The sequence below is a fragment of the Chiloscyllium plagiosum genome, chromosome 21 (assembly GCF_004010195.1).
Source record: "Chiloscyllium plagiosum isolate BGI_BamShark_2017 chromosome 21, ASM401019v2, whole genome shotgun sequence".
Lineage (NCBI taxonomy): Eukaryota > Metazoa > Chordata > Chondrichthyes > Orectolobiformes > Hemiscylliidae > Chiloscyllium > Chiloscyllium plagiosum.
The window spans coordinates 39,752,958-39,771,206 of record NC_057730.1 but is presented as its reverse complement, the minus strand read 5'-3'; the positions used below and the strand labels follow the sequence as shown (position 1 = coordinate 39,771,206).

The following is an 18,249-nucleotide window of genomic DNA, read 5'->3' as shown; positions in this document are numbered from 1 at the left end:
TATCGTCTGCAAATTTACTGACCCACCCTTCGACTCCCTCATCCAAGTCATTAATAAAAATTACGAACTGCAGAGGACCCAGAACTGATCCCTGTGGAACTCCACTTGTAACTGGGCTCCAGGCTGAATATTTACCATCTACCACCACTCTCTGCCTTCGACCGGTTAGCCAGTTTTCTATCCAATTGGCCAAATTTCCCTCTATCCCATGCCTCCTGACTTTCCGCATAAGCCTACCAAAGGTTGCTTACTTTGGTAGCAAGAATAGAAAAGCAGAATATTGTTGTATTATTGGTGCAAGCATAGCATGTAATTAGCAACGCAAATGGAATGTTGGCCTTTAATATAAAGGAGATGAAGTGTAAACATGGGGAAGTCTTGGCAAAACTGCAACATTGGTGAAACTGTACTAAGCGTACAATGTGATTGATATGGAAGCAGTACAAAGAAGGTTCATTAGGTTGATTCCTAGAAGAGGTTGCCTTATGAGGTACGCTTGAGCATAAACTCGTTGAAGTTTAGAAAAATAAGATGGATTTATTGGGAGCATTGTCAGAGTGGATGTTGAGACGATGTTTTCTCTTTGGCAAGGGGAGGGTGAGATGGGAAGGGGAGAATCTAGATCTAGGGGGCACAGTTTAAAAATAAGGGCTGTCCCATTTGGATTAGATTTCCTATAGTGTGGAAACAAGTCATTTGGCCCAACAAGTGCATACCCGCCCTCTGAAGAGTAACCCATTCAGACCCATTTCTCTCTGACGAATGCACCTAACACTACAGATAATTTAGCATGGCAAATCCACCTGACCTGCACATCTGTAGATTGTGGAAGGAAACCCACACACACCTGGGGAGAATGTGAAAACTCCACGCAGACTGTCACCCAAGGCTGGAATCGAACCTGTGTCCCTGGTGTTGTGAAGCTGCGGTGCTGTGAAGCTGCACTGCTGACCACTGAGCCACCGTGCCACCCTGAAAAAAAAGCAACAAGTTGGAGATGGGAAGTTTGTTCTCTCAGGGAGTTGTTAATCTGGAAATTCTTTTTCACAGCAAGTTATGGCGCCTGGGTATTGAAGGTATTTAAAGTTGAGTTAGGTGGATTTTTAATTGACAAGGAAGTTGAGGGTCATAGGACAGAGGCAGGAAAGTGGAATTAAAGTCATTACTTTATTGAATGGTGGATTGGGCTTGATGGGCTGAATGGCCTACTGATGTTCATGTTGCTGATGATATTTTGATTCAGAAATTTGTTTCATATATTAAGGTTTTGAATGTTGATAACTAGCTCAGGCTTATAAAGACATTTGAATTCTTCAATGTTATTTACTTAAAACATAGTTCAGTTTCAGAACTTTGCAACTCTTTACCTCCCTTATTTTTCCTTACACTAAAATTAAATATGTATAAAACGTTCAGTCACGACACTCTTCATGCTTATTTCTAACTTGCGTGTTGGCCTCCATTCTGACCTTTGCCCCCACACTGAAATCTTCCCATTTGAAATAAAATGCTACATGTGAGATAGTCTGAAGATTCAGCAAACTAAAGTTTGTAAATGTTTGGTGGATTTTTTCTGGTATTTTTGAATGTGTTCCTCTGTTTGGAATGTAAAATTCAATTAATTTTTTAAACTCATTTTCGTATGACTACCCCAGTTTTTTTTCCTTCAGAGCATTCCTTAGTTCCTGCTGTGCTGGCGATTTAAGGAAATTATTACTGTTGGTTTATTGGAAAATAATTAGCAGTAAATTACAGGAAAATTCCATATACAGTATACATCAGATTGCAAACAGACTAGATGAAAATGTGATTATAAGATATGCAGACATATAAAAGTCTGAATTTTTGCCATGGGATGAGCTAAGGACACATGTTCTCAATGTGTTCTTAATGAAAGACAGCACAAACTGAATTGGTATAACTGTGTGGTATTTTAGAATGCCTTTAAGAGGTAATGCCCATATTCTGTTTGATTTTATTGATTACAGTGTGTCAGAACTGTTTTGAAAAGAAAATCACAAAGTAGGAAAAATAATTGTTTTTTGAAGTTCATTTGTAGTGATCGACGTTGTAAGTGATGGTAATTTGTGGGTTTCATCAGATCTAATTATGATTTGCGAAAATGTTAAGTAATCCATCTGCCTCATATATTTTACATATGCCATACATAGTCTTGTTCTTTTGCAGTCATAAATATTTAATAGCTAAAACATTATCCTATTAAACACATAAAGGGATGGAAAGTGACTAAATCTTTTATCTCTGTGGAGGTCTTTGTAAGAGATCGGAGACTGACTTGATCCGTGAGTGGTTGACGGAAACCATTCTTTGTGATCAGAATCACAAACTTTTCAGCAAATGAAGAGATCACTTGGTTTACCATCTCAGTGCGGCTCCCGGACGTATCTGCTTAGTTCTGTTGCCTGTCCTTTTACACGTGAAGCATTTTTAAACAATGCCGTAAATTCTGTTTCCATCATTGATTCTGTAGGTTAGGCTGTGTTCTAATAACACTGTAAATAAAGTAATTGCTCATCAAGTTCCTTTTTGTTAATTGATGACCATCCTGAATTTCAGTTTAGAAATCCTAACTCCCTGATCTGAGGTAATGGCTTCGCCCCTCATAATTTTGAACATAGTGTTTGGATTTCACTTAATTTTCTTCAATGCCATGGAATGAGTTTTAACTTTCCCCATTTTCACTTTTGTGAAGAAGTAGCAGTGTTGCTTGTCAATTAGAGGGTAATGTGTTCCAGCCCTATTCAAGTACTTACAAATTTAGCTGACATCATTGTCTCAGTGTCTTTTTTTGAATGGTATGTTGTTCTAAGACCTTTCCTGACTTAGAGGTGGACTTAAAAATCCATAACACTTTTTATTTGTTCTGAGTAATTCGTTCACACTTTAAAGGGCTGTAATTATCAATCTATTCTGACAAGGTGATCAGTCGATACTTGAAGAAGACTGGAGTATTTTCCAGTTTTTTTTTAACCAAAACAGAACGTTCGATTAATGCCACTGAAACATATCAACTGGTTAATCATCTTGTTGTCCTTGGGAGCATGCTGTGTGCAACCTGCCATATTTGCCGACATTGTGTCAGTTATTACACTTGAAAAATACTTGGTTGTGAAGCAGTTAGGGATATTCTGAGGCTTTTATGCAAAATAGTGTTGCATAAATTCTAGTTCTTTATTTCCTCTCATCTGTCTTCATAAGGAATATTTTCTTCTTTCTTTAATTTTCCATTTGATCTTAACATCCTTGCCAAAATTGGCACTCAACAATATTTTAAATCAGTGTAGACATTCCTGATTAAGATATGGCAACAGTGACACTATTTTTGTTTTTTGTGACAAACGTAATTAAAACTCAAATGCCTATGTACATTAAACAATGCAGACAAAAAAAACCCTTCAGTATTTATTTAAACATCTGCTACCATTCAGTATCCAAGGAAGTAAAGCACATAAAATAAAAAAAAATTACTACTTTTCATCTTACCATTACCAATAAATATACAAATAAGCACTCCATATACTGAGCAAATATATATATTTGAAATCATATACTCAACATTTGTGTCTATTGCTCATTTTATATTACTGATTATCATTGCAACTAGCCACATCTGGAGTGCTAATTTGCCACATGTGGGTAGTGGGTAATGTATTGAGCAGCAGTGTTCTAACTGCAGCCAAGCTAATTTGTAAATATAAAAGAAACTCATTTAGTTGACACAGTGTGTTACACAGCATAAACTTAATTTAATCTTATAACTCCAGCGATGAGGTGTTAATCAGGTAACAACTGCTGTCCACTGTTCTGGAAAATATTCATGTGAAGTTGAAATTAATTGCCCTCCCTGGCTATAGCAATGCTTCCCCTAACGTCATCACTGTTTTGTATAACGCCTGCAATAGACGTACTTTGTACATTCAGCAGACATAAAGATAAAAGAAATATGGGGAAAATTTTATGCCATAACATTGTCTTGTCTTACCGTACAGAAAGTGCACATGAATGGTTTTGAAAATTGAGCAGCTGGCTTCAGCCTTAAAGCTAGTAATAAAAAAACAGTTTTGTGGGTTCAGTCTGTCCCCACGGAGGATGTGGGTTTGTCTGTCTCCTGTTTAAAATGCAGGAAAAGGGTATCTACTTTAGAATGGACCTCAAGTTTGTCCAAAGTTCATTTGCATTTTTGGTCTGCACAGTGCCTTTTATTAATCTTATGAGTTTATTCACCTTAATAATGGACAAATATACTTACAGTAAAAGTTAATTTTATTCCATGAATATTGAACGATTTTGGCGTTCAATTAAATTTCATTTCTATCCATATTGATATTATTAATTTTAGTACTTCAGAATATGATTAGTGACAAAAAATGCCAGACGTGTTGAGCGTCTTATCATGCCATGAAGCCATGCTGCGTCAATGTGCATTGTTAGATATTTTGTAAGTAGTGGATAGTGGTGCATCTACTGGAGACAGATTACTTTTTTTTATCATCGCTTCAATTCAGTTCAAGGACATTGTCTACTCAGGATTGCAAGTTTTTGCCTGGGTCTTGATATGATTGAACAGGTCAATTCTCGACCTGCATTTCTTTCAGCTCATGGGACAGAAGCTCTCTGAGGCAGTGGGATTGAGTGCAGAATTTGGGTCCTTTCCTTCTCTGCTGGTGCTCTGCCTCATCATTATAATGTTGTGATTCAAAACGTGATGCAGTTGTTGCCATTGTGAACATTTGGAAGCAAACATTTCCCTAGTCATTAATGTCAATACCAGTCCACTTCCTGGAGAGCTTCAGAATGTCTTTGAAGCATTTCCACTGATTTTCCAGAACATTGGCCATTTAAGGATTGAGAAAACAAGATCTGGCAGGTAAGAAAGTTTTCAGCCATCTTAATACAGTGCATCAAAATTAATTCTACAGAAGTTTGTTTGAATGATTGTTGAACAGGCTTCAAGAAGAAGATTAGCATTTGTTCAGTAGTCCTTACATTGAATCTGGCAAAGGCATTGCTGATGGAATTTTGCTAGTGTTTTGTATTTTTGATACTTTGTGTAGGTTTCTAAGCAGTATAACAATATGCTGATGACTATTGTTCCATACATCAGACTTATTTATTTAGTTGTCAAGCACTTGTTGCTGTGGTTTGTGGAATGTTGAGCTGGCACAGCCAACCTATTGCATCTCTTCTTCAGAGAGATGGCAGCCAAGGTATGGGAAATGCAAAATTTATTACACAGTGTTTCCGTCAACATTTATTGAGGGTAAAAGATTTGACTGATAAAGTGTAGTGAGTTCTGTTTTAGCCAAAGTTGTGGACAGATCTGTATGCAGAATTGAACAGATTGAGTAGCTTGCAAATCTGGTGCAGCATAGGGAAAGGCACTGTAGATTGTAGGTTTTGTATATCTATGGTAGGCTATTTAGTTTTGGCATGGAATCAACTGGGGTTAAAGAGTTTTCTATCTAACTGGGGTTTGATGCTGACACCAGAGGGCAGTTCATCTTGAGGTGAATTGCCACTATCAAACAGATCGTTGATTATTAACTGTTGTTGCATTAACTGAAAAATGATTAGACTCTAAATTATATTAAATGGAATGTATCTACTGGAGACAGATTACTTTTTTGTTGGAAGGTTCTAATCATATTAACAAATAATTTGAACTAAAAGCTAAATGCAGATTTATCAGCAACTGTAGAGAGAAACTGAGTTGACAAAGGCAAGCTTTCAGCAAATTGCCTTGTAGAGGAGGAACATTGGTATCAGGTTGTTTGGTCAAGTTCATACTGTTCATATGCAGTGCCATTCTAACTTCGCATAAATTCTAACAATGCTCTTAATTTGATATATGGGCACCAATATTGTTAAACAATTTTCAGAGATTATGAATGTATTCTAAGCATTTCTACAAGTACTCAATCTGACAAATGAAGAGTAATCCTATAAATTTAAGACACAGCACCAGGTTTCTTTACTTTGACCCGCCCCTGTTTTTGTTGCAAACAGCTTAAATGTTAATAATTCTGTTTTTCACTTTAATTTGTAGGAAATTTCCTCTCTAAGTATCTTTTGTTGTCAGAGATTGCACAAAAAATCTCTACAGCTGGATCAAATGCACATTACAGTGTGATAGGCATGTGACAGATTAAAAAAAACATACATTGACGTGCCAAGGATGTTTAGCTGCAGTAATCCATTTTAATTGAACAGAATCTTTATTAACAGTTTGATTGTGACAGGGGTATGCCTATTTACTTATATAAGTGAGTCAAAAAAGACCATCCAGTCTATCCAACCTCTTGATCTCTAATTTTACAGAGTGATGTGACCGTTGAATGACACAGAGGTATACAGTAGCAACATGTTTTAAGTCAATGGATTGATCCCCCTGCTACAAGAGAGGTTGTTGAACAAACAGATTAAACTTCTCTATGATGGTATCCTATGGTATTAGGCTAGGTAAGGCTTTGCCTATCTAACTTTGTAGTAAATCAAACAGCATCATTAATATCTCTGAGTGCTGAATTTCCTCAATAGTACGATGTCAAAATAAAACTGACCAAGAATAAAATATGCAACCAGTTTAAAGTCCATGATGAAGATTTAAATGGGGTAATTAATTTGATATTGTGTGCCCAACTATTGTTTGTCACTTGGATTGTCACTTTAAACATCGCTTCAAACGTCTGTGTATTATTGATGTGAAAATGGCTGAAAGAAGGAGGTCATTAAAATTATGCTGAGACCTAGTTAAGTATAGATTCTCTTTCTGCCATGATCATTTATATTATGCTTGTTATTTGATCTAATTTCTTCTGAGTTGTTAGCTAGGAAATGTGGGTTAGTAGTGGAACAGAAGCATTGTGATGTGTAAATTTTAAGAATTTTTCTGTGGGCTTGTAAGTTAGTACAGTACATTGATCTTGTGTAAGCTGGTTGCTAAATGTTTTAGGTCTGTTTTATACTTGTAAAACCTAGTGAGTATGTAAAGCCAAATATTAATATATGTATTAATCTTCTTTTCTGTTGGAATGCAGAAATATAACAGATTTATTTTTAAAGTCTGAAAGCTACACCATAAAATGTTTTCTTTTTGCTGTCTTTTATTTACTATGTAGGTAATGTGTTGAATTTCAAACAGGTTTTTTGGACCACCACTGAAGTAACAAGACTTTACTTCAGTGCCAGACAGTGCAGTGATGTTACATTAACTACCTCAAATTGGCATGCATCTTTGATGTAGTTTTTGAGGGTTTTGCCAAAATTCTATCATCATTCCAGTACTATACACACAAGGAAGCTGTGGAACAGACAAAATGCATGACCAAGACATAGTTATTTCACTAAGAAACAGGCCTCATACACCTGGGCCAGTCAATTATTAGGCACCTTGACACTAATCTGTGTGTATTTTCGGTGGTCTATTCTTGGTAGCTATACAGCACCTTGGGATTTTTCCCTTTTCACAGTAGCTTCTTTCAGTTTCACCTATGAATTTTCTGTTCAAAACGAAAGGACAAAGAATTCATTGTGTGGAACTTAACCCTCCCTTTACTTAACTGAAGCTAAGATTTGCCACTGTGAAATTTTCTTCACTAACTACATCTGAGGTAAGTTTTTAATTGTTCAACTTGCAATTGTGCAGTGACATTACTTGAACTTAAAAAAAAGATTATTTGTGTGCCATTTTATTTGAGATTATATTGATTAGATTCTGAATCCAATTATAAAATTCTGATTTAGCTGCCTGGACTGCAAGATACTGTGCACAATTTAGTCTCAGTGTTATGGTACAATGTCTTTTAATTTTTCTGTGTACCCCAACCCCAAACTTGAATGCTCAACCTTTGTTTTAATTGAGGCTTGTCAAAGTAAATAATTGACCTGGTCCTCTGCATGCTCCTGCTTAAGTTGACACCATAACTGAAAAAGTTAGAGTTTGGGGGTGGGGGCACGGTTTCAAATTGTTTTTGAAAGTTTAACTATTTGCCCTCTTCAGGGTTCTCTCTGTCAAAAACAGATTGACATTTCAAGCAGTTATTAGGGGGCAAGGGCAAAAGGTTAAAGCTATTTAGGATGCCTTGTAATTATTACAGGCCTCGATGCCCTTGTTAAAAACAAAAAGTTGTTAAAATAATCACCCTGTGTGTTGAAATGAGTCACAGAAGGTCATTAAATAAATGTGCAAGTGGATGAAAAAGTCATTTTAAGGAAAATTTAAATAAAAAGAACTTTTGCTTTATGTAAAGCATATAAAAACCATCATTAGACAAAGAAAAATAATTTACATCTTCAACAGCTGTTTTTAGTTGGTGCCAAACCTAAATATTCTGCAACAGTTGTAGGGGAGGAAATAAGCTGGAATGGTGGTAAATGAAACCACTTGTCTGGTTTCAGCATTCTCTTTGTTGTGGTTGAAGCTCTCCAAACTGGGTTCCTAAACTTTGTAATTACACTGTCCATATTGCTAGGAAGGAAAAAGAAATGCAGAGGAAGCTTTCTCCTCCAGGGTATTTGATTATAGAGACGGAAGGAAGGACCTTGCTGAAGAACTCCAGGGCACTGGTAATTGGAGAAATATTACCTTGCAGTGTACATGCTGTTTTTATAAACAAGAACCATAGTCAATTCATATAAACCTGCCAAAGTGAAGTAATTACAGGGTATTTTCACAAGTTCAGCAGTGCGGAGGTCTGAGGAGATGGTTTGTAGCTTGGTAAGACTAAGAACTCAATAATTTCAAGAATTAATACAAATTGCAATGCAGACATTATTGATAAGTTACGCACCAGAATTATCAGAAATTAAACCATGAGTTGAATGATGTACTTAACAGCTGGTTTTTAAATTTTTGGTTCTGATATACTCAGGAGGAATTGGTTTAGTTAATTCAAACCTTTTATAAAACTATCTTTGTCAACAGTGATAATTTAGTTAGTATGGATTTGGCTTTTTGAATAAAATGTAATTTAGTTTATTGTTGCAACTGTATTTGCTGTCATTTATGTAATGAGTTGTTAAATTTACTTTAAAATAATTCCACCTAGTAAATCCAAACTCACTTGTTCTTTTTCTTCAGATCTGCCATAACATGTCTATCATTGCAGTATGTGTTGCTGAGGGAATAGAGATGTGACGTGGAGCTGAATTATGCATAGACTGATGAAATTCAAAGTGCTGGTCTCGACAGCAAAATTGTCCCTGATTGTGATATTGGTGACTTCTTTTTGTTACTAAAATTTAACTGATAATAGAGCAAAACTGAGTTGTTGACTCCAGATCACAAAGAAGCAATTTTAAGTAAATGCCCCATGAAGTAATATGTGCAACAAAGAAAACTGCAGTCATGACTCAAAGAGGAATGAGCAGATTGGCCATAATTAATGACAACTGAAGATGTAGAGCAATTCACAAATGCCTGAAAACCACCACGTACATTTTCTAAATGTAGCTTATTGATTCCATTGTGATTTAGTGACTTTATTCATTGAGCTGCTGAGCCATACAGATCAGGAAGATGTGAGAACAATGTGCACATAAGCATATTATTGTAAAGTGTATGACACAAAATAACTACATCTTAAAAGGAGCTGACACATTTAGGAAAGAAGCATTCAAGAAAATAAAGAAATGATAGCAGTCACTTCTGGTGGTAAGATTCCATTGTTGGGTTAGTTGCCAATTTAAGAATATTATGGAATTTCCATTAACTATTCTGCTGTTGCCTGTATCCTTAGCTTAATCAATTTCAGTAGCGGTTTGGGGACCAACATACTTTTAGAAATTGTCAAAGTGAGAAACACATTATTACCAACTGCAAATGATTTCTAAGTGCTCTTAAACTGATTATGAATAGATGTAGAGGCAATAGGGTAGTGGTGATGGGAGATTTTAATTTTCCCAACATTGACTGGGATACACTTAGCGTCAGAGGTCTAGATGGAGTAGAGTTTGTACGAAGCATCCAGGAGAGTTTTCTAGAGCAGTATGTTAATAGTCCGACGAGGGGAGGGGCCATATTGGACCTGGTACTGGGGAACGAACCAGGACAAGTGGTAGAAGTTTGGTGGGGGATTTCTTTGGGAACAGTGGCCACAATGCTCTAAGTTTTAGAATACTCATAGATAAAGAAGAGAGTGGTCCTCAGGGAAGAGTACTAAATGGGTCAAAGCCAATTATATCAAAATTAGGCAGGAGCTGGGAAATGTGGATTGAACACAGCTATTTGAAGGGAAGTCCACATTTGAGATGTGGGAGGCTTTCAAAGATAGGTTAACGGTAGTGCAGGATAGGCATGTCCCGTTGAAGGCAAAGGATAGGAAAGGCAGGATTTATGAACCGTGGATGACAGGAGAAATTGTATGACTAGCCAAGAGGAAAAGGGAAGCGTACATAAGGTCGAGGCAGCTAAGAACAGAACGGGCCCTGGAGGAAATCGGAAGAGTAGGACAAGTCTTAAACAAGGAATCAAGCAGGCTAAAAGGGGTCATGAAATAGCTTTAGCTAGCAGAATTAAGGAAAATCCCAAAGCATTTAATTCTTATATAAGAAGCAAGCGGGTAACTAGAGAAAGGATTGGTCCACTAAAAGATAATGAAGGAAGGCTGTATGCCGAACCTGAGAGAATGGGTGAGATTCTGAATGATTACTTTGCATCAGTGTTCACTGAGGAGAGGAACATGATGAATCTTGAGATTAGAGATAGAACTTTGATTAGTCTGGATCACGGCAGAAGTAGGGAAGATGTGTTGGGTATGCTAGAGGTTATTAAGGTGGACAAATCCCCAGGACCGGATGGGATCTATCCCAGGTTGCTGAGGGAAGCGAGAGAGGAAATAGCTGGGGCCTGACAGATATCTTTGTGGCATCCTTAAATACAGGTGAGGTGCCAGAGGACTGGAGGGTAGCTTATGTTGTCCCCTTGTACAAGAAGGGTAGTAGGGATATGCCGGGTAACTACAGACCAGTGAGCCTGACGTCGGTGGTGGGGAAGTTGCTGGAGAGGGTACTAAGAGATAGGATTTATTTATATTTAGAAAAGAATGAGCTTATCGGTGATAGGCAACATGGTTTTGTGCAGGGGAGATCGTGCCTTACCAACTTAGTAGAGTTCTTCGAGAAAGTGACCAAGTTGTTAGATGAAGGAAGGGCTGTTGATGTCATATACGTGGACTTTAGTAAGGTGTTTGATAAGGTTCCCCATTGTAGACTAATGGAGAAAGTGAAGTCACATGGTGTGCAGGGTGTTCTAACTAGGTGGATAAAGAACTGGTTGAGCAACAGGGGACAGAGAGTAGTAGTTGAAGGGAGTTTCTCGAAATGGAGAAAGGTGACCAGTGGTGTTCCACAGGGGTCAGTATTTGGGCCACTGTTGTTTGTAATATACATAAATGATCTAGAAGAGGGCACTGTTGGTATGACCAGCAAGTTTGCAGATGACACAAAGATTGGTGGAGTTGCAGAAAGCATAAGGGACTGTCAGAGAATACAGGAGGATATAGATAGATTGGAGAGTTGGGCGGAAACGTGGCAGATGGCTTTCAATCCAGACAAATGTGAGGTGGTACATTTAGGCAAGTCTAATTCTAGAGCGAATTATACAATGAATGGAAGAGCCTTGGGAAACGTTGGTGGGCAGAGAGATCTGGGAGTGCAGGTCCATTGTACCCTGAAGGTTGCTGCACAGGTGGATAGAGTGGTCAAGAAGGCATATAGAATGCTTGCCTTCATTGGATAGGGTATTGAGTATAAAAACTGGCAGGTTATGTTAAAATTGTACAAGACATTGGTTCAGCCGCATTTAGAATATTGTGTACAGCTCTGTTCGCCACATTACCAAAAGGATGTGGACGCTTTGGAGAGGGTGCAGAGAAGATTTATGAGGATGTTGCCTGGTATGGAAGGTGCTAGCTATGAAGAGAGGTTGAGTAGGTTAAGTTTATTTTCACTAGAAAAAAGGAGATTGAAGGGGGACCTGATTAAGGTATACAAAATCACGAAGGGTTTAGACAGGATGGATAGAGACAATTGACCGATAGGTTTAGACAGTACATTTGGATGGGCTCAGGCTTGAAGGGCTGAAGGGCCTGTTCCTGGGCTGTAAGTTTTCTTTGTTAATGTAGTGATGATTAATATTTCTACTCTTGCAGTATGAACTTTGCTGATTAGAGGGATTGTTTGTGCCAGTATAAAACGAGTAGGGATCTATTTAGTGGATCCCCATTTGAATTGCACATGGCTTAACTTTCTTGCACAGTCTATAATGCTCTTGCCCATTCTATAGAAGCAACATTTTGAAATGGTTTTGTAACAGATTGTGCTAGTTGAATTCCTTAAGTGTTGTAAATACTGAGCCAGTCAGTTTGAAAAAGAATGGGCAATTAAAAATGCCATAATGCTGAAATTTTATTGCTGCAATCTAAGTTCTAATTCTGTATGGAATTGCATGTCCCTCTATTCAAATTTGTTTTGGAGATGTGATGGAAGAGGATGTGAAATTGGAGATGGGGCATGTTGTCTTTTGTTAGTGGTTATTTTCTCTTAATCAACCATTACTTGCACAGTACTCAACATGCCTACCTAGAAGTGCATAAAGAAACATTCTTTCAAAATTTTAATTTAATCAAGGAGCTTGTGAATGACATCAGTTTGGAATTTAACTTAGAGTGAGTGTCACCAAAAGTGGGGATGCCTTGATTTTGGCTCTGATGATGACCATAATACCATTCCCCTGCCTCCTCCAACCTACCTGAGCTTTTCCGGCAATTTTTTTTTTGTTTTCCCTAGCTATCATCAGTTCTAAAGAATGGTCACTGGACCCAAAATGTTAGCTCTGATTTCTTTCCACAGATGCTGCCAGACCTGCTGAGCTTTTCTAGAAAGCTGAATCAATTGTATCTTCTTCCTAACATTTAATTTGACTAATCTGTTTTTGTTTTGGGTATGGTAACAATTTGTCTTAAACTTATATTCCATTTGTAAATTGACGTTCCGCTTTGGATTTTTTCCTAATGTTTTGTCTACAATATACCATGTTAGTAACTGAATGACAGCATTATCAATATTCTGAACACACATTCCTGCATTTCTTTACTCCAGAGTCATTGCAAGTTTGTTGCACAACCTGCTTAGCTCAGAAGGAGATCAGCATTCTCTGACCTCTGTTGGTGATGCATTATAGTTACCCAAACATATGAAATAGTTTCTGGCACTTTATGGACTTTGTTCACTGCCCACTCCACAGTGCCAGACTTGAAATTATAAGCTTATCAGGATGCGAATGTGAGGCGTCATCCTATTACATCGTGCCACCAAACAATGTTGTTGTTTTCAAGTCATGAACATCATTGACAATGAGATTATGTAATTGACTTTTATTGATTACTTTCATCCTACCGGTCGAAATCCTTATGTGGAATCTAAAACAAAGAATTATTGATGCTGGAGATTTGAAACAAACAAAAACAAATTGCTGGAGAAACTCAGCATCTGTGAAAGAAAACAGAATTAATGTTTCGAGTCCAGTGACCCATCATCTACTCTGTTTTCTCTTCACAGAAATTGCCAGAACTGCTGAGTTTCTGCAGCAATTTCTGTTTTCCCTTATGGTCAACAATAATTTTAAAAATCAATTCTCAATGCCTAAAAAATGATGTTTAACGACTCTACTTTTTTTTTGTTTTCTAGGTACTCCTTTGGTAAGTGGATGGAGTTTCAGACATTTTGAAGATCCAGTGGTACTGTGTAGAACGAATATGGTTTTATTTTACATTTTTTACTATTTTTTCTTAAAGAGCATTAAACTATATTAGTTGCTGTAACTGTAAATAATAAAATAATCAATTGTGCATGTTTATACCTGCCTATGAATTGGTATGACTTATCTACACTATCCAGTATGGATGTTGACAATTATCTGTAATTACTTATGGCTCTTTTTTCAGAAATTGTAAATAGAGAAGGGAGACTCGCCAAATAAAAGCTTAGTGTGAATTGATGCAGGGCTGTAAGATTGGCTGAATGTGTGACCCATAGAGAAACCCATCAGCATGTAACAGCTTCTTTAAACAAAATAACTGGGAGATTCACCTAAACAGGATTTCTGTTTGTGTGATCGGGTGTATACATTTCTTTCTGATTTGGATATTCTGTATTTGCCTGAGTTTAAAGAGCTAAGACATGTTGACCGAACTGAAGTTTTGAGTTTCCCAAGTGTGCTGAATAAAATGACTGCCAAAAGATTTCTGATTACTGGTTCTGTGACCTTATTGGTTGAACGGATGACCGTAGGTACAAGTGAGAAGAATTTCCACGAGGTTGTCCTGATCCCCGGCTAAATATCCAACATGGTCAGCAGAGGTATTGCTTTTTGTTATTTTGACCATTCTTCTGGCAATTTCACAAATCCCCTGCCACAGAACCACTGCAGTGCAGAAGTCCCAGTGCAGATTTCTTTTAAAGAAAAGTTTTCTTGAAAGATCTAACAAGCAATAAAGACGTAGGGATAAAACATTTATCCATGAGCTTGAAGCACCAATGTAAGAAGTAACTGTTCACATAAATCTTGTGGAGAATCTGAATTTAGCGATGGTTGAAATTGGGTTGCAAAGGTATTGCAGTGATTATTTATTCTGTGCTTTAAGTTCTTGTCAGTAGTACTTAATGTGAGAAACCCTGGGAGCTCAGGTTAACTATTGCAAAAATACCTGAAGTTGCATTTGGATTGTGAAAAATTAAAGACAAAGGTTTTTAGCAGTAAGTGTAAACATATACCAGAAGGTTCCTTTGACAACACCTCGACGAATAAGATGAGCCTGCCCATGGAAACATCATTATTTTCAGTTTCCTGTTGAATTATATATTATCTCGACTTGAAAACATGTCATCATTCCTTCAATGTTGCTGGGTCAAAATCCTGCAACTCCTTTTGTAACAATGCTCTGTGTATATTTGCACATCTGAAGTGCAGTGATTCAAGGTGCCTCACTACTGCCTTTTCATAAACAAATAAGGATGGGCAATAAAAGTTAGCCTTCTGAAAGATACTCACATAGCATGAACAAATGAAATTAAGGTGCTAAATTTGAAAACGTTATTAAACCTTGCTGTATGTGTACAGTACAAACAGGAGCAAGAGACAGATAAACTCTTTTATTCTCCTTGCCTTTTGCCTCTAAGTATAAGAAGGGCTTATGCCCGAAACGTCGATTCTCCTGTTCCCTGGATGCTGCCTGACCTGCTGCGCTTTTCCAGCAACACATTTTCAGCTCTGATCTCCAGCATCTGCAGTCCTCACTTTCTCCTTCTGCCTCTAAGTAGAATGGTTTAATTTCAAATAGATTGTGGTGTGTTTTCAAACCCACTTTTTGGGTGGTGACCTCAGTTTAATAGTGAGAGAAAGTATAATTTCTTTAACTTAGACCAGGGGTATTATTTATTTACACATTCACATTGGTCATGCCATACCTAGAGTTTTGTGTGCAGTTTTGGGAGCGATTTAATTGAACGGAGAGAGTGCAACGGAGATTTACAAGGGATTCTGTTCTGAACAAGGGTCATTGGACCCAAAATATTAATTCTGCTTTCTCTCCACAGATGCTGCAGTCCTGCTGAGTTTTTCCAGCAATTTCTCTTTGTGTTTTTGATTTCCAGCATCTGCAGTTCTTTGATTTTTCTTTTGGATAGACTGAGGTTGCTATGTAAATAGTATGTACATAGTCCAACTCGGGAAGGGGCCATACTGGACCTGGTGTTGGGTGGTTGAAGTTTCAGTAGGGGATTACTTTGGAATAGTGAAATCAATTTCATAAGTTTGAAAATACTCACGGATAAAGGAAGAGTGCTAAATTGGGGGAAGGCCAACTATACCAAAATTCAACAGGATCTGGGGAATGTAGATTGGGAGCAGCTGTCAGAAGGTAAATCCACATTTGATATGTGGGAAGTTTTTAAAGAGTGGTTGATTAGAGTTCAGAAGAGATACGTTCCTGTCAAAATGAGGACTAGAAATGGCAAGATTAGGGAACCATGGATGACAGGTGAAATTGTGAGACTAGCTAAGAGGTACATAAGGTCTAGGCTACTGAAGACAGATGAAGCTTTGGAAGAATATCAGGAATGTAGGACCAATCTGAAACGAGGAATTAAGAAGGCTAAAAGGGGTCATGAGATATCCTTAGCAAACAGGATTAAGGAAAATCCCAAAGCTATTTATTCATATATAAGGAGCAAGAGGGTAACTAGAGAAAGGGTCGGCCCATTCAAGTACAAAGGAGGAAAGATATGCATGGAGTCCGAAAAAATGGGTGAGATTCTTAATGAGTACTTTCCATCTGTATTCACCGAGGAGAGGGACATGGCAGATGTTGAGTTTAGGGATAGATCTTTGATTACTCTAGGTCAAGTCGGCATAAGGAGGGAGGAAGTGTTAGGTATTCCAAAAGGCATTAAAGTGGACAAGTCCCCAGGTCCGAATGGGATCTATCCCAGGTTACTGAGGGAAGCGAAAGAGGAAATAGCTGGGGCTTTAACAGATATCTTTGCAGCATCCTTGAACACGGGTGATGCCCTGGATGACTGGAGAATTGCTAATGTCCTCTTGTTTAAGAAGGGTAGGAGGGATAATCCAAGTAATTACAGAACTTTGAGCCTGACATCAGTGGTAGGGAAGCTGCTGGTGAAAATTGGATTAAATTAGATTAGATTCCCTACAGTGTGGAAACAGGCCCTTCGGCCCAAAAAGTCCACATGGACCCTCCAAAGAGTAACCCACCCACACCTTGTATTTACCCTTGACTAATGCACCGAACACTATGGGCAATTTAGCGTGGCCAATTCACCTAACCTGCACATCTTTGGACTGTGGGAGGAAACTGAAGCACCCAGAAGAAACCCATGCAAACATGGGGAGAATGTGCAAACTCCACACAGACAGTTGCCCGATGCGAGATACTGAGTGATAGGATATATTCATGTTTGGAAGAAAATGGGCTTATCTGTGACAGGTAAAATGGTTTTGTGCAGGGAAGGTCATATTTTACAAACCTAGTAGAATTCTTTGAGGAGGTGACAAAGTTGATTGATGAGGGAGGGGATGCAAGTGTCATATACATGAACTTTAGTGAGGTGTTTGATAAGGTTTACAATAGTAGGCTGATGGAAAAGGTGAAGTCGCATGGCATCGAGGGTGTTCTAGCTAGATGGATAGAGAACTGGCTGGGCAACAGGAGTGGTAGTGGAAGGGAGTTTTTCAAAGTGGAGACCTGTGGCTAGTGGTGTTCCACAGAGATCTGTGCTGGGACTACTGTTGTTTGTGATATACATAAAAGATTTGGAGGAAGGTGTAGGTTGCCTGATTAGCAAGTTTTCAGGTGACACCAAGATTGGTGGAGTAGCAGATAGTGAAGGGGACTGTCAAAGAATACAGCAGATTATAGATAGATTGGAGAGTTGAGCAGAGAAATAGCAGATGGAGTTCAATCTGGGCAAATCTGAGGTGATGTATTTTGGAAGATACAATTCAAGAGCGAACTATACAGTAAATGGAGAAGTCCTGGGGAAAATTGATGTACAGGGAGATCTGGGTGTTCAGGTCCATTGTTTCCTGAAGGTGGCAACGTAGGTCAGGAGAGTGGTCAAGAAGGCATATGGCATGCTTTCCTTCATCAGACCGGGTATTGAGTACAAAAGTTGGCAGGTCATGTTACAGTTGTATAAGACTTTGTTTTGGCTACATTTGGAATACAACGTACCGCTCTGGTTGCCACATTACGAAAAGGATGTGGATCCTTTGGAGAGGGTGCAGAGTTCACCAGGATGTTGCCTGGTATGGAGGGTGCTAGCTATGAAGAGAAGTTGAGTAGATTAGGATTATGCTGTGGTTCTGTTCGCCGAGCTGGAAGTTTTTGTTGCAAACGTTTCATCCCCTGTCTAGGCGACATCCTCAGTGCTTGGGAGCCTCCTGTGAAGCGCTTCTGTTGTGTTTCCTCCGGCATTTATAGTGGCCTGTCCCTGCCGCTTCCGGTTGTCAGTTTCAGCTGTCCGCTGTAGTGGCCGGTATATTGGGTCCACACACGCAGACGACAAGCAACAATAATTCAACTGGGACCACACTACCATTATAGGGCAAACCAAACAAAGAACAGCCAGGGAATTCCGAGAAGCATGGCACTCATCCACAAACTCCATCAACAAACACATAGACCTGGACCCAATATACCAGCCACTACA

General features: G+C 38.3%; 1 protein-coding gene across 4 annotated transcripts in view; it reads left to right on the top strand.

Annotated features, from left to right (window-relative positions):
* The window catches only part of lmf1 (lipase maturation factor 1), a 598,451-nt gene that overhangs the window by 56,274 nt on the left and 523,928 nt on the right, over positions 1–18,249 (top strand). For 3 of the 4 annotated variants that reach the window (XM_043711866.1, XM_043711864.1, XM_043711863.1), the window contains exon 3: positions 13,708–13,718. The exons of the other annotated variant lie outside the window; for it this stretch is intronic. In XM_043711866.1, the coding sequence (XP_043567801.1) occupies positions 13,708–13,718 (11 nt within the window). The remainder of the gene's footprint in view (positions 1–13,707; positions 13,719–18,249) is intronic. 4 annotated transcript variants of the gene reach the window in all.